At 40.7% G+C, this 23,713-nt stretch overlaps 1 protein-coding gene across 1 annotated transcript in view; it reads right to left on the bottom strand.

The window, feature by feature from the left end:
• Window positions 1-23,713, bottom strand: part of CACNA2D1 (calcium voltage-gated channel auxiliary subunit alpha2delta 1) — a gene marked incomplete at its 5' end in the record, with an annotated part of 205,838 nt that overhangs the window by 145,165 nt on the left and 36,960 nt on the right. The window contains one exon of the mRNA XM_018563565.1: window positions 91-249. Within this exon, the coding sequence (XP_018419067.1) occupies window positions 91-249 (159 nt within the window). The remainder of the gene's footprint in view (window positions 1-90; window positions 250-23,713) is intronic.

Below are 23,713 nucleotides of genomic sequence, written 5' to 3' on the forward strand. Positions count from 1 at the left end.
ACCATGTTGTTGGTAACTTAAAATGAACATTATGTTTGTAAGTTTCTTATTTTATATTTGTGGGACTTACTTAAAAACTTGAATACTTACATTTCGGAGCTGGTCAAAAGCAAACTTGAAACCTTGCTTGTAGTCTGTTGTCCCTTTGGCTGTTATATTATTGACTGCTTCTTTTAGAACCTTTTTATTACGAACATTTGCCTGGACAAGATGGTTGAAGCAGCTGACATCATGGGCATTGCTGTTAAACTAAAGCAAAAAATGAATGTTAATGACTGAATCAACAAATGATCCTAGACTTTGATTCAATTACAAGACAAAAGTATGTTGGGGAAAAAACAACAAGGAAGATAACTTCTTTCCAAATAAAAATCAGTGAAAATGCCACATATGCTTGCATTTCCCATCTGTCTGCCCTGTTGGATATAAATTTACTAGCTCTGCATACATATGTTGTATGGATGATTTGGTTAAATTACAGTTGAACCTAATTACATAGGATTCTGATCAGGTTTAAAGAAAAAGCCTGATTCTTCCACAGTTGTGTATAGTACATATAACAAGCTTAACAATAAAACATAACAATAAAAACAACTGTACTTTTGAAATACATTAGCTCATTTAAAGTGCACAGAAACAACAAACAGCTTCAGTTTTGCAAATATTTACTCTTCTGGTTTTCTTTCCCTATGCATTGGGAGCTATTATGATAGACCAAGGCTAATGTTTAAATTTTTTTCCAGTTGGTCTGCATATCTTCATTATGTAACACTGCAAAAAGGAGACGCTCTAAAGACCAAGACTTAGCGCTTACATGACACCTTCTCTACATACTCATACCTATTTAATACAGTGCCTTCAGCAGTAAAAGCCATAAATGATGATTTATATACTAAAGCACACCTATGTAATCAATGTGAAAACAGAACACAAACTGTTGAACGTCAACCCCTGCATTTTTCTGAAGACCAGGACTTACAACAGCACAGAATTGGAATGAGTGATTCTTCTAAAGGTGCATTCAGCTTTTTACAGTTAGCTGAATTATATAACATAGGGTAGGTAGGACTCAACTATGCTGGGACTGCCTTCTTTCAGAAGTTTGTGTTCAGATTTCCCAGAAATTAGTGCACTTCAGTATAGAAATCATAATCTATGGCTCCTTGCATTCAAGAATTTTAATGCAAAAGAGCCTTAGCATCCACCCACGCACTAATTTACGCAGGGTTTCAATGGCTCCACACACACAGATTATTTCTCCTCTGTGTCTTGCTCTGGTTACCATTGACAATAGTCTTTACTGCAGCTTGGTGTATAAGGAACATCCACTTTACTGTCCTTAGATATGGTGACTGCATTAGTTTTCTATTTTTAGCAAGTACAGAAAATACCTGTTCATCATTCTCGAAATGTAGTGTCCTTGTCACTTCCTTTTGACATGGCTACTCCACACAGTCTCACTCTCACTTTCTAACTCTGTAGACTGTGTCTAGTTTTTCTAAGGACTGTTATTAGGAAAGAGAGACTTTTTATTATGGAACTTCTAGTGGCCAAATCTAACTGGTAGAGGGATTCATCCTGTCTTATGCCTCTACTTATCACAACTTCTCCCTGGTCCTATTGACAAAGGAGTTTGAAGCTATTGAGCATTCAAGAGGAGTCACTGGGCAACTTCAGGATCTATTCAAATGTAAAAGGTTTGGCAATGAAGAAAACTCTTGGGAGCCTGCAAACAATTTTAATCATACTCATCTGGACAAGCTTAGCCCTGGGGCATGGGGCTGATGCTCAAGGGGGAGTATTACAGTTTTGTTCAGCTCTGTTCAGACATTGCTTGCTTCCAGCCCTGTTCCATTTCCCTTTGCCTAGTAAAAGACCAGGATTTCCTTGTCACTCTTCTTATAGTTGAGTCCTGGTTTTCCATGCACACATTAATAATGCTGTTAGTTGCCTAGAGAGTATTTAAGCACAAGCCTTTGAATAGGCTGGTGTTGTATCTTCTTAGCAGCTGCCTTAGAGCTATAACACTGAAGCATGCTATTGCCTGATTGTTGACGACCTGTATTGCCTGACTACTCACTCATTTTCTGTCCTTTCTACTGTCTATTTACTGCTAACATGAACTTCCTGACTACCCTCTGCTAGCAGCCTGTCAAAACCCTGCTTGTACCTGACTAGTCCATGATAGCAACCTGCCTCAGCCCCTGCTTGTACCTGACTGCATTCTGCTAACCACCTGCCTCATCCCCTGCTTTAATCTGACTAATCTCTAATCTCCTGCCACTGTATCTTCATCCTCCATTTTCCATCCTCCATTCCTGCCACCCCTTGGTGGGGTAATCCTCTGCGCTATGACCTGGTGGGTGCCAGTTTTCAGCAACAAAAGCTTGGGGCTTTTAGGTTTCCTGGCCATCATCCCTTGTGGGGTGCTCTAGTAAAGACCAACTGATACTTAGGGGCCTATTCACAAAAGGGTGAAGAGTTTGGAGAAGGCCAGAGAAGTGAACAATCTAGGACAACATAGCTGAACTGGAAAGTGAGCTGAATTGGAATTTTTTTCCAAAGCAGCTATTTTGGCCTAAATTGTTCACTGCTGCAAACTCTTCACCCTTTTGGGAATAGTCCCCTTAGACTTTGCACCCTGGGGGAGCCTATGTCAAATGCCAAGGGCAACTGTAACAATAGTATATACAGTATTTACAGGCCAAATGTTTCCCTGTAGTGTGCTGTGATATTCTTCATTTCCAGTCTCCATCTTCAGTAACTTGTAAAATGATGAATCTCCAACAGAAAATGTACTCTCATCTGTAACATCTGGAATGTTTTAGTGACATATTTTGCAGAAATGTTTCTTTCTGCTTTATATGACTTAATTATATAATTATAATTTTATTTGTCACCTTCTGCAAAGGCCTTGGACTATGCATCTTTGTTATAGCAAGCAGTTGTGTCCTATTCCTCGACAGTATTTTGTAGCAAAAAAAAAGAAAAAAACACAGTAGATCCACCACAGAAGTCTTTCCATGAACACACACACACAAATGAGGAGCTCTGTATCTAGTTTCTGATGTGTAAGGTGGTGCCAGTAGCCTTTAGTTTTTCATTTTGGCAGGGCATATTACCATCCACAGTAACATTATAATATGTTGCCCACACATTAGCTTACAATTAAATGTAGGGTTTATCCATGTAAAAGATTACCACATAAGTCATGGAAATGTTTTTACCTAAAACAGGTTTTTTTCACCCTTTTAGGGCAGGACAGTTTTTGCTTTTTATGTGCATATTGAATTGACAAAAATCAGTCTTTATATTGGAGGTATTTTTTTCCAAGAATTTTTCTATAGTTTATGCATATAAAATAGAAAAAAAACATACTTGGCCAACTTACGCAGATCCCAAATAGTTATATTGTTGGCAAAACTGGTAAAATACATGCTAAAGTGATGTACAAATGGAGTAAAGTTGTATTCTTTAAATTTGTATTGGTTTTTTTATACATTACAAAACGATAACACAGTAATATGTGATCCACATAGAAGCAGTTAAAAAAAACAACAGGGTGAAAAAGGAAGGTATAACAAGAATGAGCATGAGCATGGTTAATAATAAGAGGATCACTAGGACTAAAATAAAGGGTAAATTAAAAATAAAATAAAAAATTGATACTGATATATATGCATACACACACACACGTTCTCCTAATTGTGGCTATACACAGGGTCATTTAAGCAGCTATACACCTCTATATACTTCTAGATTCTGAAATTACATAAACAGTTAGGCATTTAAGCACACCTTAAGACCATATTATTTTAATCATGTTAAGGCAACTTGCAGTAATTTATCTTAAATTATCCAATTGCCTGAGCAACATAATCTAGGTAATTTATATTAATTACTGACCTGCTGACAATGTGCAATTTAGCTGAGCTGGAAAAACATTAGATAAATTGTGGTAAATAAATTGCTATATTTATTTATGTAAGAAACCTCGGTGTTGCCTTCTCTAGCTACAAAATAAGAAATGCCTAACAATGAGTAAACAATTGCTGCACCACACACAGCATTGACACCTCATTTATAAGTTAAAAACTCCATTGTGTTGTTTTATACATACTTTTAATGGTCTTTTTATTGATTTATTATGTAAACTGTTAATCAAGGTACATTTTCTGTCAATTGCATACTCTTAAATAACTAAAAGGTAGACAAATGGTATAATAATAATAAGATGATTGTTTTTTGGGGTACTGAATATTATATCAAACAATAATAAATATGTGCCAAGTCTTGAGTGCAGTGCTCTTATGTAAACTTAATATTCTTCATGACCGAAGTGTAGAGATGAGTAGACTTTTCAAAAGTTTAATCAGTTGTGATTCAGTTTAACTTTTTAAAATATTCACAAACCTTTGAAATTTGGATTTCCAAACTGGAAGTCCTTTTCAAGTTGATGGAATCAAAAACCAGAAAAGTGTGTAAATACAGAGCAGAAAATGATACAAAATAGTGCCGAATGGTTTGTGAAGCTCCTGGCAATCCTGCTTTATGAGATAATGGGGCAAAAAGAAAAGCCTAAGCCACTTCCTTTTAAAATTCCACCAAGCATAATAAGAATAAAGGCTGGGCACCAAGTACCCAGGTAACAGCAAAAGCAGATATAAGGCAGAAACATGGCAAAAACTGCCAAAAATTTGTATTTGGCTTGGGAGTTCAATAGTGAAGCTATAGGCTTGCTGCAGTCATACTAACTTTAAGGGGGTTATTCACACAGCTGCCGTAGGCAGCTGAGTGAATAACCGACCCAAAGTGAAGTGAGCCGAAGCTGTTCGGCTATTCACTTCAGGCTTGTACGGCTGATTTCAGCCGTACACCGACTAAAATCATCCGTACATCAGCTTGCTGCGGCTGGCTTCGGTGGTGCAGAAGGAGTGTGACTCACCTGATCCAACATTTGGATCGGATGAGCCGAACCTACGGCAAGCTACTTGCTGCTGTTCGGCCTATTCTCATAGAGGCCAAACAGCAGTGAGTGAATAGCCGAATGCCACCGAACGTCATTTGGCTCGGCTATTCTGCTCGGTACCTCTGTGGTACCGAGCAGAATAGAAAAACAGTCAAAAAAAGTGGGGGAAAAGGAGAAAATTATTGGGCGGAGCTAGCAGTGACAGCTAGCTCCGCCCAACTGTTTTCTATTGGCCGGGACCAGCTGTCATTACAATGAGAGCTTGTCAGAGCCGGCGTGGATATGAAAGCCGATTTTGCTAAGTTCTCATCCAAATGACAGAACAGCTCGGCTGGTTACGTAGGAACCAGCCGGGCAGCTTTCATATCCCCGCCGGCTCTCCTAAGCTCTCATCGTAATGACAGATCGGCGTCCCTGGTTACCTGGTAACCAGGGACGCCCAACTTATGAAGGGGCTGAGGGCTTCATGCATGGTGCTGCTACCTCCTCTCCGGTCTATGTGCCCACCACCAGGGTGTCCACCATGATCCCCAGCCTCCTCATCTTTGAGTACAGGGATGTGTTCAATACCATAGACACGCATGCCAGAAAGGTCAGCATCATGGTGGCGGGCAAAGTTTTTTGGCATGGAGTAGTGATCAACTTGATTGACAATATTCCTTATGTTCCCTGAACCTTACATACAGTGGCTTTGTGGTTCTCCCTTTGTAGAGTTTCACACAGGAGCAAAGCAAAATGTAGACAACACAAGAAGAACCGCAGTTGATGAACTGTCTGATATTAAAACCTCCACTTTAGTGTCTTCAAAGCTCTTTTTCCTATGCCACATGAAACTACAGGTACCACAGTTTGGTACACCACATTTCTAATGCCCTGTCTGGCTGAAGAAATATCTACTAAGTCTGTTGTCCTGATATCCTGAGGCCTTCTAAACATAATGGGAGGTATAGGGTGCAGAAAGTTTTTGAAAACCGAATCCTCCAACAGGACGCTCCAATGTGTCTCTACTTTCTTAGTGATGGTGGGGGCATTAACAATGTACTGGGTAATGAAGCTACAATTATGTTGTTCCTCCTTCCTGACCAGTTTTCTTGATGGTTTTAAATGTAGGTGTTTCTGTATAGTCCTATCTAACAAAGGTTCCTCATAGCCTTTCTCTAGAAATTTTTGTTTCGGAGTGGAAGCCTGTTCTACATAGTCAGTGTCTTGTACATGTTGTATGTAGATGGCAAAACTGACCATTTCGGGACATTCTTGATCCACCGGAGATGATCAGCACTTTTTGCATGGAGGTAAGAATTCCCCACTGTTGGCCTGAAGTGGGTTTTGGATAAAATGTTGCCCTCACGGGCGCATGCGCGCGGCTGTCGATGACGGGTGGTGAGTGAGACAGCTCCGCAACTCCTCCGGACATAACCCCTATTAGCACGGAGCACATAGCTCCTAATCTGCCGAAAACCACTCACCCTACCCTCGGTGCGACACCCGGTGCCTGCCATGTCGCAATCCAGATCCAAAACCACACAGAAAACCAAAACTGCAGGCAAGCCTATAGCAGAGGCCATGGCCCGCGCCTCGGCCAAAATGGCGTCGTCTCCTGCAGCACGTACAGCTATCTCACAGGCTGTATAGGCCTCCAGCAGCGACATGGATGACGATGACCAGGTGAACCCACGCCAACAGATACGCTCACAAACTGCACTTTTACAAAAATTTGACACCATGCTGCAGAAAGCACTGCATGTTCAATCTAAGCAGATCACAGACTGGCTGTTAAAGGAGATACGAGAAATAGGTCACCGCACGGCGGCCCTTGAGGACAGATACGATTATCTCACCAACGACCTGGCAGATCACACGAAAGAGATAGACACTCTCAGAGACGATAACAAAATTCTGATAGCCAAACTAGAGGATATGGAAAATAGGTCCCGCCGGTCAAACTTGCGGATTCGCGGCCTCCCAGAACACATCACAGACCTCTTTTCCACTGCATTAGCTCTGTTCCAGGAACTGGCGCCAGAGCTCCCGGCTGAACGTCTGGAAATGGATACGGTTCATCGCACACTGACCAGCAAAAAACCGGACGGCCCACCCCGCGATGTACTGGTCAAACTTCATTACTACCGTACAAAAGAAACCCACCACGCGGCTGCCAGACACAGGGCCTCCCAGGCTCTGCTGATGTTCCAAGGCCATGAATTTCAACTGTTTACTGATCTGGCCCCATCTACCATCGCCAAGCGGAGAGAGCTGAAGCCCTGCCTGGAGGTGCTGAACAAGCATCATATTTCCTATAAATGGGGATACCCTTTTCGTCTCTTCTTTACGTATGGCGGAAGGCAACACTCCTGTACCAACCTGGAGGAAACCCAAGCCAAGATGTCTGCCCTCAGCCTACATGATCCTCGTACCGCGGCGCAAGGCCCATCCACCTCTCCTGCTGTCTACAAAACGCAACCGCAGTGATTCTGACCACAATCACTCGGGGGAGTCTCGAGGACCAGCAACAAAGATGACACCTAGGCAAGGCCCATCAGACTGATCACCTTTAATCCTGCGTCAGGTATTTATTCACATCGACATCCAGTGAATGAAATTATCATTGAGTACTACAGATGGACACCCTGACGAAGCCTCCAACGATCCCTACAGGACTACTTCCCTTGGCAGCAGTTCCCTGAGGCAGAATTAACCGACCCCTGATGTTTCGGCCCTCATTTGCCCCCCACCTCTGTTACTGCTATCTGTGGCATGAGTGCCCACGGAAGAACTACTGTGCTAGTACTTGTTGCAGGTATGACCCCTTGGGCCTGGCGTTACCTGCCAATGTTATCCATAAGGTTAAGCACTTCGGAGCCTTCAGCGAACCAGACCTCATGACACACATGCCCCTGCGGCGTTTGCTGCATAGCTGGTTTGTGGGGGGGATGCAGGGGGAAAGACTTGGGGATCACACAAGTCGAGCAGACTCAAATGACCTCCTGAGGGCACCATTGTCTTGATCTATACTAACCCTGCGAGAGTGAAGTTAGCCTCATGAGCTCTTGTCACCTAGTTCCGATTCCACTCGCAGATTTAAACCCCCACAGCCAATGACCATGAAGGTGCCATATAGAAACCCCTTTAGCTTAACCTGGTTCCTGAGTCTGGCCTCCCGCCTCCCTCTATATAAGTTTAGGAATGTGACTTGTTGCATATGTTATAATGTTCTCTAGGCATTGCCTATAGGTTTTACCTGCTCTAATCCAGGTCTACTTAAGTATTATTGTATCCGGATATGACAATTAGAGTTCTTGGATACTACTCCTTATGAAGTTTTCGGTATATTAACGAATAAGGTTGTCCGGGGGAGTTAGTCAATGTGCTTCCTCGACCTTGGGTAGTTAGGGATCATATGGACCCCTCTTCCCAATGTTACAACATTGACGCGGATTATATCCGCCTGCAGTACTTACTGCAAATTGTTTTTTTGGTTCTTGTTATTACCCTGTACCCTCTATCCCCTTCCCTCTCCTTTCTCTCCCCCACTATCTCCTCTACCCCCCTCCTTGTCAGGCTGTGTGACGAGACAAGGCCATAACCCAAGCAATGACCTACCATTAATCCTCATTAGCCCCCTATGGAGCTCCCCCACGATACCATGACCATGACCCTCACTATTTTGAGCCTTAATGTCCAAGGCCTCAACTCCCCTAATAAACGCACCCGTGCATTCCATTTCTTCCGCTCATCTCATGCTGATATAGTATGTCTACAAGAGACTCACTTCTCCACAACGTCATGTCCTAAATACTTTAGCGCCCAGTACCCAATTATATACACTGCCAACGATACCTGTAAGAAGAAAGGCGTATTGATCGGATTCCGCCGTTCAGCCAACTTCATATGCCACCCCGTAGTACGAGACCCCCATGGCCGATACCTCATACTTACAGTACTCCTCAATGACTCTGAAGTCACCCTAGTCTCTTACTATGCCCCTAATACTGACCAACTTCCCTTTTTCACAGACTTATTGGGTAAGGTACGAACCAGTGGCACGGGCTCTATTATCATGTGCGGAGACTCAAATTTAGTCCTACTTCCCCATAAAGATAGATCCAAAGATTCTCCAACAAAAACTTAAAAGCAAACTTCCCATACCGCTGGTGCTCCACCACGCTCCCATACCTTGGTATTAATCTAACCCCATCGTATCGCACTCTTTATAAAGCTAATTACCCACCCCTAATCGCGAAGCTGAAGACTCTACTTAAAACATGGTCCAGGTACCAACTGTCGTGGCAGAGCAGAATAGCGGCAATAAAAATGTCCCTTCTACCTAAAATTTTATATTTATTCAGGGTTCTACCAGTGACGGTTCCTACATCAATACTGCGCTCCCTGCAATCCAAGGTTAGGAACTTCATTTGGAATGGTAAATGCCCAAGAGTCCCCTGAAACACCATTTATGCACCCAAGACCCGGGGTGGCCTGGGTGTTCCCAATTTCGTGAAATACTTCCAAGCAGCACCAAGCAGCACAAATTGGACAATTATCTAAGTACCATGCAAAAACAGAGATCCCCCGCTGGGTCACTTTGGAGAACTCATTCCACCCCACTACTTCAGTAGCTAACCTCCTCTGGCTCCGACCCAAACACAGACCCTCCCCGCTAAACCCTATCACTGCCTTCTCCATACGCCTCTGGGACTCACTGAACAAACGCCTGAAATTAACTTCACCACATATGCCTCTACTATCTTTTCTGTGTAACCCTGACTTCCCCCCCAGCCCTCTCCAACCCCTCAAGCTTTGCGACTTGGTCGGACAAAGGACTAGTAATTCTAGAGAAATTCCAGACCCCCACGGGTGTGAAACCTTTTCCATACCTACAGGAACACTACCACTTACCTTTTAAGGAACTCTTTCGATATCTCCAAATTAAAAGCTTCATCCTCACACACATGCGGCATCTATCCCCTGCAGGTCCCCTTAGCCCCTTTGAACGCATTTGCCGGGATAATCCTCATGCCCCCTGGAACCATCTCCATACTATACAACTACCTGCTAGCGCCTCCTCACCAATCTGCCCCTTCCTATACTTCCCATTGGGAACGAGATGTGGGATCTCCTCTGGGGGATGACATGTGGCAGCAGTCCTGGTTAAACACGAAATCTAGCTCACGCTGCGTCAGTATGTTGGAGATAAACTACAAAGTGTTAATGTGATGGTACATGGTGTCCACGAGAATTGCCAAATTTCGGCCGCAAACCTCCCCATTATGTTTTAGAGGTTGCCCAGACCCGGGAACCTTCTACCACATATGGTGGCAATGCCCGAAAGTTGTAAGGTACTGGGACAAAGTATTTCACATGATCTCTTCCCTGTTTCAGCGCTTCTGCCCAAAGACCCCACCTTTGCCCTCCTTAATTGTAAGCCGACAGGTCTCCCGACTACCATCTTTAAATTGTGCCTCCATATCCTGACGGCCGCTAAAAGAGAGATAGCTAAATCATGGCTGTCAAGCACGCTCAGCATCTCCAGTCTCAAAAGGCATGTTAACTGGATGATGTCACATGAGAAGCGGACTGCACAGGTGGAAAACACCATGGCTAAATTTGAAAAAGTATGGTCCCCTTGGATTGAAAAATGTATGCCCACCAGCGACCATCGTCGCCTCCTCACTCTGTGATGAAGAGATCACCTCACACTACTACATCAACTTGGTCCCTGCCGCTCACAGCCAGACTCTCCCCCCTTTTCTCTTTTCACCACGCTTTTTCCCCACCTACCTATGCTTTCCTGAGACCTTTCCCCCACATCTTCTGATGTACCTATGTTAACATGAATATTGGACCCGGAAAAGAACGGTTTCGGTGCCAACTAAAGTGTATATACCTACATTGCATAGCTTGGACGTTACAAACTCAGCGGGCCTCCATGCTAGCCCACAATACCGCTAACGGTCATGGCAATTACCCACAAAGTTTGACGAGCCTACTTCAGTATGCACAGGCTGCACTTACTATGAAACCGACCGTTACAACCGATGCTCGTCTCTGAGGTCCGCTAAAGAAATATGTTGTTACCCTGTACATTGGAACTATATGTGTTTTTCACAATATGTTTTGTAACCCTGAAATACTTTATTCTCAATACAAATATATTTGAAAAAAAAATGTTGCCCTCACTGTCATAGCAAGGATCTAAATGGTGTTCGACAATCAAATAAGTGAACTCAATACCATATGAATTGTTTTGACAGTGTGTTATGAACTGTGACACTGTGTTCCGACTCCCATCCCAGATGATCACCACATCAATCTAACTGCCATAGAGGACCAGGTTAGCCCCAAAAGGATTGTTACGCCAAATGAATTGATATTCCCAGAAACCCATGAAGAGGTTTGTGTAACTCAGGGCAAACCTGGCCAACACAGCAGTGCCTCTTACTTGTATACGTATAATAGTCACTGCAGAATGAAAAATTATTGTGAGTTACTGTGAACCCCATCACTTGTAGAATGAAGTTGGCTTGTGAGGAATTTGTTGTGACAGAACTTGTCAGAAAATGTTGAGTGGCCATGAGGCTGAACTCATGTTGAATAGATGTGTACTGTGAGGGAAACCAACCTTATACCAACATGGAGATTGTACACACCAATAGCAACTACCACAGACTTCATTAACGACTTGAAGATCGGGGTGTTAAACCGTTCTGTCCAGGCCATTTTTCAGTATTCAGCACTGCAGTACTTTGACATTTATTCAGCCATGGAACAATGTACCAAAATTAATTTTATATAATTGTTTGGGGACAGATAGAGCTTTCTTTGTGTGGCATTTAGGAAAAAATTTAAACAAATAAAAAAAAAACTTCCCTATATTATGTTATAAAGCATTTATTACCCATTTTTTTGGTAAAATTTAAAAGATGGCGTCATGTTTTGTAAATAGACACCAGACAAATTAAATAGACAAAGTAAATAGACACGCCTTAAAATTGCGTGCGTCCGCAAAAATCACAAAAAAATACCCAAAACTGCCCATAGGTGAAACTTTAAAAGTTTTTGCCACTCATCAATTTAGTGTTAACAGTGACTGATGGCCCCAGAATTATTGTTTGCAGTCCAAAGTTTGTGGCGATATATACCGTGTTTGATGGCAATTGCCTACGTGTTTGCGTTTGAATATGCTTGTACGTGGAGGTAAGGGAGATGGAAAAAACAAACATTTTGCTTATATATATATATATACCTAACTTTACCAATATGGCACTGACACAGTGACAGGTCCCCTTCATGGAGCCATCAGGGGTCTATTAGACTCCTAATGTCACCTATGGACCCCAAAGAAGCTGATGATGCAAAGATCTGCTCCATCAGCTTCTTCTCCGACTACAGTAGTTGGACAAATGACAGGCTGAAATCGGAAGCGATGTAATACACATCACTTCCACATTCAGTAATTGGAGGGGAGAGGCCAGAGTCATCAGGGGGAAGTCCACACACTCCCACGCACCATACAAGCAATCGGGTGGTGCTATAAGCCGCCCAATCGCTTCTATGTAACAGCCATCACTGGCTCTAAACAGTGTTCAAATTTCCTGATCCCGATTGCACGCAGGGAGACACGTTCTAGCAGGAAAGGGATTCAAGGATCCGCAGCATGAAAGGAAAGCAGTTAAATAATGTTTTGCTTGTTCTATGATGATTGTCAGCATATTCCTGTTCCTATAAACTTTAAAAGAGTATTGTCGATAATTGATAGAATACATCCTTTTAAAACAGTGGTCTAGATCTAGATTGTTGGAAAACTTTCCAGGTGAAAATGGGAAATAAGTTCAATTAAAATTGGTTTTATTTATAAACTGGTTAAAATGCAGTAGGAAATGAATTTGCAGAAAGTGGTATACCAGGAAAAATAAGCAGCTATGTTTTTTTTTAATAGGAATAATGGGGGAATTGAAAATCCAACAAAAATGCAGAAAAAAAAATCAGGAGCATATACATTTCCCCCCTCTATACACAGACTTTTATAAAAGAATTATAACCTTTTTATATTAAAAAAGACATACACTTTAGAAACCCACCACATCTACAGTATGTTAACATATATCTCTATTTTCCTACATAATGCAAATGCTTTCTATTCAGAGCAGAGACCAATACAAATATTACTAAACAGAGCCACTAGGTGGCAACAAAATAACAATGCCACAGTTTTGCTGTTGTGAGCACAATTTGTAGACACAATATTATACATATATTTATTCTAACCTTAAGACATAGCATGGCAAAGTATTATAAGCATCCTAAAATATTTAATGCAACTAGCTATTACATACAACTAGGGGCGTATTTACCACGAGGCAAACTAGGCGTTTGCCTAGGGCGGCACCCTCCGTCGGGGCGGCTGCTCCGCTGGTGCCGCGGTAAGCAAACGCCTAGCGCCGCGGTTCAGACCTGTATCGGTTTCAGCCTGACAGTTTTTTTTTCGGTTTCGTTTTGGTTTTAAAATTTCCATTTCGGTGCACCTCTAGTAATAAATCACCTTCAAAAGTAGTAATTTCCCCTCTCTCTTTCCGACTTTAATACCCTCCAAATCCAGTGAGGACTCCAACAATCTCAACATAGGATTCAGTGCCAAAACAAACAAAATTGGCAAGAGAGCACATCCTTACTGGATACATATTCTGGATCAGTGGATTCAGAATTGGCCATCCATCAAAAGCTTTGTGACTGGGTTGGAGCAGATGTACCAAACATACACGGCAAACATCATGCCAAAGGTCATATTGACCAAAATACTGTTTAGCCATGCCCACTGCGCCCTGTCAAAGGCCCCCTCTATATCCAAGCTTAAAATAATTGACTTTAAATTAGGGCTCTATGAAGACATCACAGCCCTTACATTTGGTGTACAAATTCCTATCATTGAGTATCTATTTTGCACAAAGCCCAGTTGGTGGGTAGTCACCAATATAGGCAAAAATCGGGGGCGTGGCTTACGCATGGCGCTGGACGGTCGCACTTAAGCAGAAATTTTACTTGTAGGGGGGGATTTCAACCTGGCATTGGAACCGCACTTAGATGTATCATCAAGCCGATCCGCACTTTCATATAGTCAACTATCCTATCTCAGATCATTCTTGCACAAAGCGCAACTAATAGACACGTGGAGGTTCGACAACCCATTGGGCAAAGACTACTCGCATTACTCGGCCACACATAAGATTTACTCGCGTATAGACATGATCTTTGTTGATCATCATCACCTACACATGGTCAAATCGACCTCAATAACTCCGAGGATGTTATCGGACCATTCCCCGGTTCTGACTTCCCTCGCCTGGCCATCCTTACCAATTAGATCCAACAATTGGAAATTAAATGAATATTTATTGAACTGCCCCGTCTCCAGAGCACGGCTGGCGGAAGAATATAGGCAAAAATCTCTAAATCCTACTCGCCAATATTGTAGCCAATAATAGTCTCCATTTAATAGAAATATAGAGTTTATTTTGTGCAAAAAGATGACTAATCTGTACTCTTACAAGGATACAAGGACATTCAAAAGCATTAACCTGCCTCTTGCCAGGCCATTTTAGATTACAGAGTGTTATATTCATGATAATTCTTATAGGTCAGTATAACCTGTTTCGGTAGCTCCAAATACTCTTTATTTGCTTCTTCTTCTTCTTCTTCAAGACATATATGCACTTACATGTGCCCCGCATGATCACCACAGTATAACAGGAGTATCCCAATAAGAGGAGCGTGATCCAAAAGTGTCAGATTACCAATGGTCACACTATTTATATTTGTGAAAAGAGTCTCAGTAACATAAGTGTGATCTATTCTAAAAAAAAATTAGAGTATTTTAAAATAACAAATATAATCCCATTCCATAAGATTCATAATTCTCCAAACATCAATAAAAGAAGTGTAAGTCAACAAAGATTTTACATCTTTTGTAGACATATGAGAAGCATGACAGCTGTGACTATAAGCAGTCTAGTGCTTGGTCTATAGTGGCACCAAAATCCCCTATAACATCAAAATTAGATAAATCATATTTCAATCATTTTTGTGTAAGCTGTAGAAAAAAAGTGTGATCAATCAGTATTAGGTGCATATACATTACATAAAAATAAGTGGTCCCTACCACCTCAGTGTGCATTAAAGTATAGAGAAAACTTTTATTCATAAATATAGCCACCCCCTCTTTTTAGATTTATAGAATGTTGTTATAGTCTTCCCATTCCAGAAATCCTTGAGACCTAAATTGTCTAACTTTTTCTAGTTCATCTCCTGCAAAAAATACTATGTCAGAAGTCATTCTTTAGAGATGTAGGGTTAATTTTTTCCTTTTCTCTGTTTTATTTAGCCCCACCACATTCCAAGACATCATCTTTAAATCTAGCTTAGATGTGTAAGAGGGTATCAAAGAAACAGGTTAAAAAGATGTCATAATAAGTTAAGACACATGTATAGGCCCCAAAAGGGGGATCACATCCCCTAACAGAGGTTGGCTGCTGCTCAAAATCTTACCTAACCAAAAAAAACCCATAAAACTAATAACACCAGAAGACAAGCCATACAATCACATTCTGTTTGTATACAGGCTGCCCAGGGCCTCATTTTTTATCTTGTTGTCTTTATTCAACCCCCCCCCCCAAAAAAACTCCCAGTATCCCACCCATATCCTGTGTGCCCTACAGATGACACTGGTCCCTTGCCAGTGCAGGGTCATCAACTAATTTAAACTCTCCCTGCCAAAAAAAACTGCAATCTGGCCAGGTACAAAATCGAAAATCGCACCCCTCCTCTCTGAAAGTACTTCACCAATCTGTACAAAAGCTTTCCTTTTTATGAAACAGAGGTTGCGTAGTCCTGGAAGATTCAAATCTTTTCTCTGTTCCCTCTAAGTTCTTTCATTTTGCGGAACGCCTGCAAAATTATCTCTAATTTCAGCAAAGTGGAAATATTTTGCAATAACCTGTCTAGGTCTGTTATTTAGGCTCCATCTCTCAGGCCCAATATGGTGTGCTCGCTCAATCTTGTGAATGTGATATGGCTGGAATTCCAATGCAGATATTAGATCAACAGTAAGATATTTAAGCAATTCCTGCCCCTTAATAGATTCCGGAAATCCAATAAAACGCAACTTAGATCTCCTATGTCAGTTTTCAAGGTCCTCAAGTTTATCTACTATTGTGACACATAATAGAGATTGCCCTGTTAGCTTATTTTGTGAAACTAACAATCAATCCTCCAAATCGCTCACTTGTTCTAATTCAGCTATCATTTTGGTATTGGAGGATATTGTTTCAAGCACAGATTTGATAGATTAGTTATATATTTTATAGATATTTGTACAGGTGAAAAGCTTTAAAAAAATGAGGCGTGTTGTCTTGGCTTATAGCTGTACTTCCTAGTCTTGTACTAGTTGCGTGTTATTCCTGTAGTTTGACACATAATATTGCTTCAGCTTGGATATGTATCATCTGTATTATAACACAGTGTGGTTTTCACAAATCATTCTTGCAGTTTAAATTTTTTTAATGATTATTGATTCAGTTCAAAGAAAGTATGTATCTCCTTACAACCACATATTTACTTTTCTTTTTTGTCGGTGCATTATAACGCGGACACTGGTCCATGTAACATCATCCAAATGCCCAGACGGGTAAAAAGGTTATTTTTTATATGTCTCTGGCACTGGTGGAGGTGAAGCCTAGGGAGATCTGTCATAGGTATATCACTTTACTTAGTTACAGGTAGTATGTTATTATAACGATTAACATGTGCATGTGCATGTGGTGCATGTGGTTTTTGAAAAGAAAGCTTATCTACATTTGGTTCTGATACCTGACTCACTGTACTGTCTATTTTAATCTGGCAATCTAGTTATGATACACTTTGTGAGGTTGCAGGCTGTCACCCACAAACAGCTGACATATGCAATGAATGAGGACTTTCAGTCTGTGCTTGATACCACTGAACATGACCGACCTGAAGTGAAGTGAGCCGAAACAGCACTTCAGGCTGGTGCGGCTGATTTCAGCCGTATATCGGCTGAAATCAGCCGTACATCGGCTTGGTTCGCAAGGCTTCGGGTCGGCCGAACATGCTCAGCATGTTCGGCCGACCCGAGCAGGCCGAACCCGAGCTGAGCTAAACCACCGGCAGGCTACTCACTGCTGTTCTTATAGATGCCGAACAGCAGTGAGTGAATAGCCGAATGCCGCTGAGCAATTTATGCAGCACTTAACATAGTTGCACATTCACATCAGTCCCTACCCTCAAGGAGCTTACAATCTAGGGTCCCTCTCTCACATACATACATACATAGAGAGCCACCTTAGAAAGGAGCCAATTAACCTACCAGCATGTCCTTGGAGTGTGGGAGGAAACCGGAGTACCCAGGGGAAACCCACGCAAGCACAGGGAGAACATGGCCGGGATTTGAACCGGGGACCCCCAGTGCTGTAAGGCAGAAGCGCTTACCACTATGCCACTGTGCTACAGATAAACACATATATTTTGTGCCTGAGGGGGGTTTTAATGAAGAAAAAGCACTATCTCAATATTATTTCACACTATTAGAGAAACATGAATAGAAGCATACTAAGATTTTGATGATACAATGGAATGAAGTTGGGATAAGTAAATATTAGTTACATAAATAAAAGGAGAAAAAAACCAATTAGGAAACAATGGAGTGGATTTACTAAAGGAAAATAGGCTGTTCCCTTTGCAAGGAGTTCACACCTTGCAAGGGAATTTTCCCTTAGCTTAAATGAATGTGGTGAAAAATGACTTTGCAAAAAAATACCCAATTACATGCATGGAAAATTTAAAAAAACAGTACTTTTGCTTACACATGGATGAATCAGCAGAGCTTTACCTCATTCACTAAGCTAAAGGGAAAATTCCCTTGCAGTCTATAAGGTCTATTCACTAAGCTGCCAAAGGATCTAGCCATAGCTTAGGCTGATCCTTCGGCTAGCTTTGGCCCCAGGACCCCTTCGGTTCAGTAGTCTGCTGTACGGGCTCCCAAAGTTGGCAGAGCGGCCCTGTCGCACCGAGCAGAACAGCCGAGCCGAAAGCTCGGCGGCATTCGGCTATTCACTCATTGCATCCATGAGAATAGACCGAACAGCCGGAGGTTCGGCTTAGCCGATCCAGATGTTGGATTGGCTGAGTCGAACTCCTTCTGCACTTCGAGTCGGCCAAACATGCTGAGCATTAGTAAATGTGTCATTTAGTGTAATTAGTAAATCAACCCCTGCATATTTAAAAGTTTTTAAAAGACAAGTAAAGACTAGTGATATATTTGGTCTCCCTGGCTGGACACACAGAACACCATAGTCCTAGACTAGTGAAATACTCCTTTAATATTGCTAATGTTTTACCAAAACAAAAATGGTATGGTATTTATTGGTTTAATTGTTTATTACTAAAATGTGTTACATGATAATATTGATAACAATGATAATCTGTGTGATGTGTTGCATAAGTATTTGCAGTGTACCTGTTTACTTCCTTCTCTGGAATGGTAAAGATGCCCTATTTTTATATTGCTTAACTATATGTTCTGTAAATATTGAACATCTGTTGTTTCTAATTTTTATATCAAAACTAATTAAATATCAAAAATATGTCAATTTGTAAAAGTATCTTGTGGTACTGATTTAAAAATATGAATGTACTTAGCTGTATTTTTAGCTATTCTATTAATATTACTATATACCATATAGTACCTAATGCCTTTTGTTTTCACTTACCTGATAAAAAATATATCAAGAAGCACCATAAATAATGTTCCTAATACAGTTAGTCTCTTCAACTATAAAAACTCCTTTCTAAGTGTATATGTTCATGGCATAATATCCATTAGTAAAACATAATATTTTCACTATGGTATTTCTGTATCATCTACCATTATGCTTTTTAATCAGCACTGCATTATTCAGACTGAATGATGATACATTCTTTAGTGCCTACCAGTCCGAGCTACTGAACAATGAGAATACATTTGGCTGCAGATGTCATTCATTTCTATTCTAAGAGATGCGTGTGTTCTGAAAATAAGTAACCTTGGAATAAAACGCCACGGTTACTTACAATATATCTTGTGTGCAATAGCAAAGACACAATGAAATTATCAGAACAGAATGTGCCTTGGATACATATTCAATAAAGGGAAAAGTATATAGGCTAAATTGCTGTGCATAATGAAAGAACAAAAATGTTAATGTTTATTTTGTGCACACCAAAGACTAAAAAGAATAAATAATAAAAAACTTACATGTACTCACAATAAGTACTTACATAGAAAATATTGGCTATTACATAGGCATACTCTAGTAAGAGCTATTTGGGAAGTTATCTTTAAATTACATGCAGACCCCAAAAACAGAAATTGTGTTAACCAGCCAACCAACACTTGTATGTAACAGCCAAGTTTCAAAAATGTTAACACATCAGCCCCACCAATTGCGAGCTGTCCGGGCCGGTAATTACAATTACAATGGCTGGACGGCAAGCAGTTAGATAAGGTATATATAACACTTATCAAGTAAATGTTTTTATTTCTTTACATTAATTTGTTCAGATGCGTATGTTAATATTTACTATATTGCTAGCTGAATTGTCTTTCAATATCAGCCACTTGAAATTAGCAGATGGTTCTCACCTCACTGATCAGATTTTTATCACTATGTATATAGTTATCCACCTTATGTAATCACAGTCCTAGAGTCTTGTACTATGTTAGCCATTAGTAGGTTTTCAATTTAAGTAAGAACTTTTATGGGCTAACTAGTTATTAAAGCGGAACTAGACCCACCAATTGAACTGTCTCCCAAAACAGTTACATTCAAGCATGCCAATTGTCAAGGCTGCAAGTGTGCTTTTTTAAGCTCTCAATTGAACGTTCAAGCCCTCAAATAGCAACTTTAATTCAAACAGAGGCTAAAGATGGCACCTCTCTTACATTTAGAATAGTTAGAAGAGAATTGTATAAAGCCTGAGGAATGAATTTAAGGGATCCAAAAAGCTTGCATCTGTAATAACTCGTGTTAGCCAATAAGACATATCACTTAAGCTACAAACTTTCTACATAATTCAGGTGCCCTGAAAGCTTGCATCTTTAAAGCAGAACAACACCTTCTTATCTCCTTTAAAACAAAGAGAGGTGCCATCTTAGCCTCTATTTGAATTGCAGCTGCCATGGTGCTGCACATGTGATCAGCTATGAAACCAGCTATTTGAGGGCTTAAAAGTTCAGTTGACAGCTGAAATATGTACACTGGTAGCCTTGACAATTGGCATGCTTGACGTTATTACATATGCAAACTTTTGGGATCTGTTAGATTCCTTCGTCAGGCTTTATACAATGAGAATAGTTAGAAGAGAATTGTATAAAGCCTGGGGAATGGAACTACGTGATCCCAGAAGCTTGCATTTGTAATAACTTGTGTTAGCCAATAAAAAAAAATCACTTAAAGGAGAACTATGAGGTGAGTGCTTTTCACTCACCTCATAGTTCTAACCGACCTGTGACAATGACACTGTCACAGGTCGGCTCAGTAGATCGGGAGGTGAGCGAACATATACCGGCGTTCGCTCACCTCTCGATCCTGTCACGGCTCTCTGCCATGACAGGGGAGGGGCTGGATTCCCCCCTCCCCAATCCGCCAGCTCTGACTGGTGGAACGGACAGGGGAGGGGGCGGGTACAGCTGGCTCTGCCTCTAGATAGGCAGAGCCAGCTGTCACTCACGCAGCTGGGCGGATCTCGACATTGATGTCGGGATCCGCTCCGGCTGCGGCATCTCAGTATACCGCGAGCTGTAGCTTACGGTATACTGAGCTTAGGGTAACGGGAGGACGCTAGTTTGTGTCCTCCCGTTACCCTAAGGAGAACTATGGGGAAAAGCCCTGACCCCATAGTTCTCCTTTAAACTACAAACTTTCTACATAATATATAATTCAGATTGTTTAACATGTATTCTTTAACCTGATCAAAGTGGCCTGCTATCATGGTAACATAAATTTTAAATAAGTCTAAACACACTCTAATGATTCAGAAAATTAGGTGTCAATATCTCAACTGTCAATATCTTAATATGCTAAACTTCAAAAGTCACATTTAGTCATTATATTAGGTTAAAACACATTTTCTTTGACAGTGGCAATACTGTCTAATGAGTTATTCTTGAACATGCCATCTAACTTGTTTAGTCCGTCTGCTGTAATTTATAATCTAGATAACAGGTAACTTTATCCAGACTGACCTGAGGATTAGAATCCATCTTGTTAGTAACAGATCATCATATTTTCCAAAAATGGCTTCTTGTCAAGAAACCTTATTTATTAGAGTGCTAGTCTCAGAAAAACACAGAAATCTCTACAGTAACATTTAGTGTAGTTTATGTCATGAATTGCCATTTACTGCAGGTGCAAGACACATTTTTCCTCTCTGAATGAGGCATGCAAGCCGAAATGTTAACACAGCAATGACTTTGGTGGTTAAGCTTTGGGGCAATAAGTATTTCACCAAAAGATGATTATTTATGTAAGACATTATTATTCACACACAGTAATATTCTGCATTCAAGGTGCTGGAATGTGACCCATTAGCTCTGGAAATGTGGCTATCATATTAATACCAATCTTTACCTACCAGAATAAACCAAAACAGCATTTTCTGTATGGCTTTTCCAGAGCCACAATATAAATTTAAAATAATCTTCACTGCATCAGACCAAAAGAAGCCAGGCTCTAAATCACACAGTGCGCAGAGCAAGTCTTCGGCCCTATCATTTACCACTTTGTGCAGTCAAAGCATATAACTGAATTATTTGGAAGGAATGGCAGTAATTCCCATACATTTGCACATTTATGAACAGCAGGCTCCTATTCACATGCAAAGAGGAACACTTTCCTGAAATGAAATGAAATGAAAATTAAGATGAGAATACTTGACATATTAACCCTTCCTGAGTTATACTAGTGCAGCATGACTCACATGCTGCAACTTACCAAGAAACAAATGCATCCATATAATTAAAAACTCTGCACTTAAGTGGTTCTGCACATTAATATTTAAGCCTCTTGTTCATCAAGACTTCAGCATAAATCCTGATACAGCTGATTAAGTCACAGAATCATTTTCCTTCCTGCACTGGCAAGAAAGTATACCCTAATCTTTTAGCTGTGACCATGAATAATGATAGGTAAGGTTCTGCTAACAAAATGATTGGTAGTGCCACTTTTGTTTTTATCTTAATTCTCAAGATGGATGTAAGCAATTGGAGGACTGCATGTCGGGAACGCATACGATGGAGATATTTGTGGATTGCATCTTGATGTCTTTACATCAGTCTTGTTTAAAAGGACTGAAGCAGCGTGTTTGTCCCTTATCTCTCTTCTGTGTCACTTGAAATTAAAGCATCTTTAGTCTATATTTGAGAGCTATGAAATGCAATAAAGTCAGTTTAACTGATGCCTTTCAATACCGTAGATGGGCTTAATTTAATGGGTGCCTGTTTGAATTGTTCTTGTCTATTTGAACACCCTAAATGTAGATAGACAGATAATCTATTATAGTGGGGTTTCAGGAGAACTAATTATCCAAAAATGTCATGTACATGGGGAAGGGTGTGTGTGAGATCAAAATGCTAATTATGTCAAAGGAAAATAAGTGGTCTCTGTACCACTACTTATTTTGTGTTATCCTGTGAGTGCAGGGTGCCATGGTCCTGCCCTAAAGAGGTGTCTCTGCTCCAGAGAGGCCACCACATATCTGATGTACTTCATCTAAGGCTGTACTGTGGCACTGAGAAACTTAAGGTCCAAGATGAGGTAGATTATCCTATGTTGTGTGGGTACTGTAAATTAGTTTGAGTAAAACCCTAAGTGGAGGTTGTACAGGAATCCAACGTACACAAGAAAAAAAGGACCTGTATAATGGACTCTATGCACTCTATGCATATAGACTCTCTAAGGAAACCAAACCAGCAATTATCATTTAGAGTATAACAATTCAACATTAAATTGTTCACAGGATCCATAAAGACAGTAAATAGAGAAGACATCCATCATCAATGTTCACAGATATGCACCAGTAAGGACATTGATGTTCGATGTCTCCCTATTACCTGTAAAACACTTTAAACAATGCATCTACTTTTGCTCCACAGATGTGGGTGGTTATAACTTTTGCTGATCAGTGCATGTTGGTGAAACACAATTCAATATTTATAGGGTTATTCACAAAAGGGTGAAGAGTTAGGAGAAGGCAGGATAAGTGAAATATGTAGGACAACATAGCTGAACTGGAAAGTGAGTTGAATTGGATAATTTTTTGAAATCAGCTATTTTGGCCTAGACCCTTTTGTGAATAACCCTGTAAGAGTACTGAGGCACTTTATGATTGTTTTTTCATTTTATAATATAAGGGTCCCCTGGATGTGAACTTGAATAACTAATACTGTCTGTATGGATATTTTGAACATATTTATGTTTATATGTGCTGTTTTTAATTTGCCTTAGAGGGACTATTTTCAATTGAAAGTACTGTATTGTTCCTTGTATACATTATACATTGACATTCCTGCTGGCCTCTGGTGTGAGAGGGATGGGGGATTTTATGGACATTACCATAGCTTGTACCTTTTTTGTACAATAAATCTAGTGTGGGGAATGAAAAGGCGATTTTTGCTGATTTATTATATGAATTATTTGA

This window comes from Nanorana parkeri, unplaced genomic scaffold (genome assembly GCF_000935625.1).
Source record: "Nanorana parkeri isolate BGI_ZX_2015 unplaced genomic scaffold, ASM93562v1 scaffold676, whole genome shotgun sequence".
Taxonomy (NCBI): Eukaryota; Metazoa; Chordata; class Amphibia; order Anura; family Dicroglossidae; genus Nanorana; species Nanorana parkeri.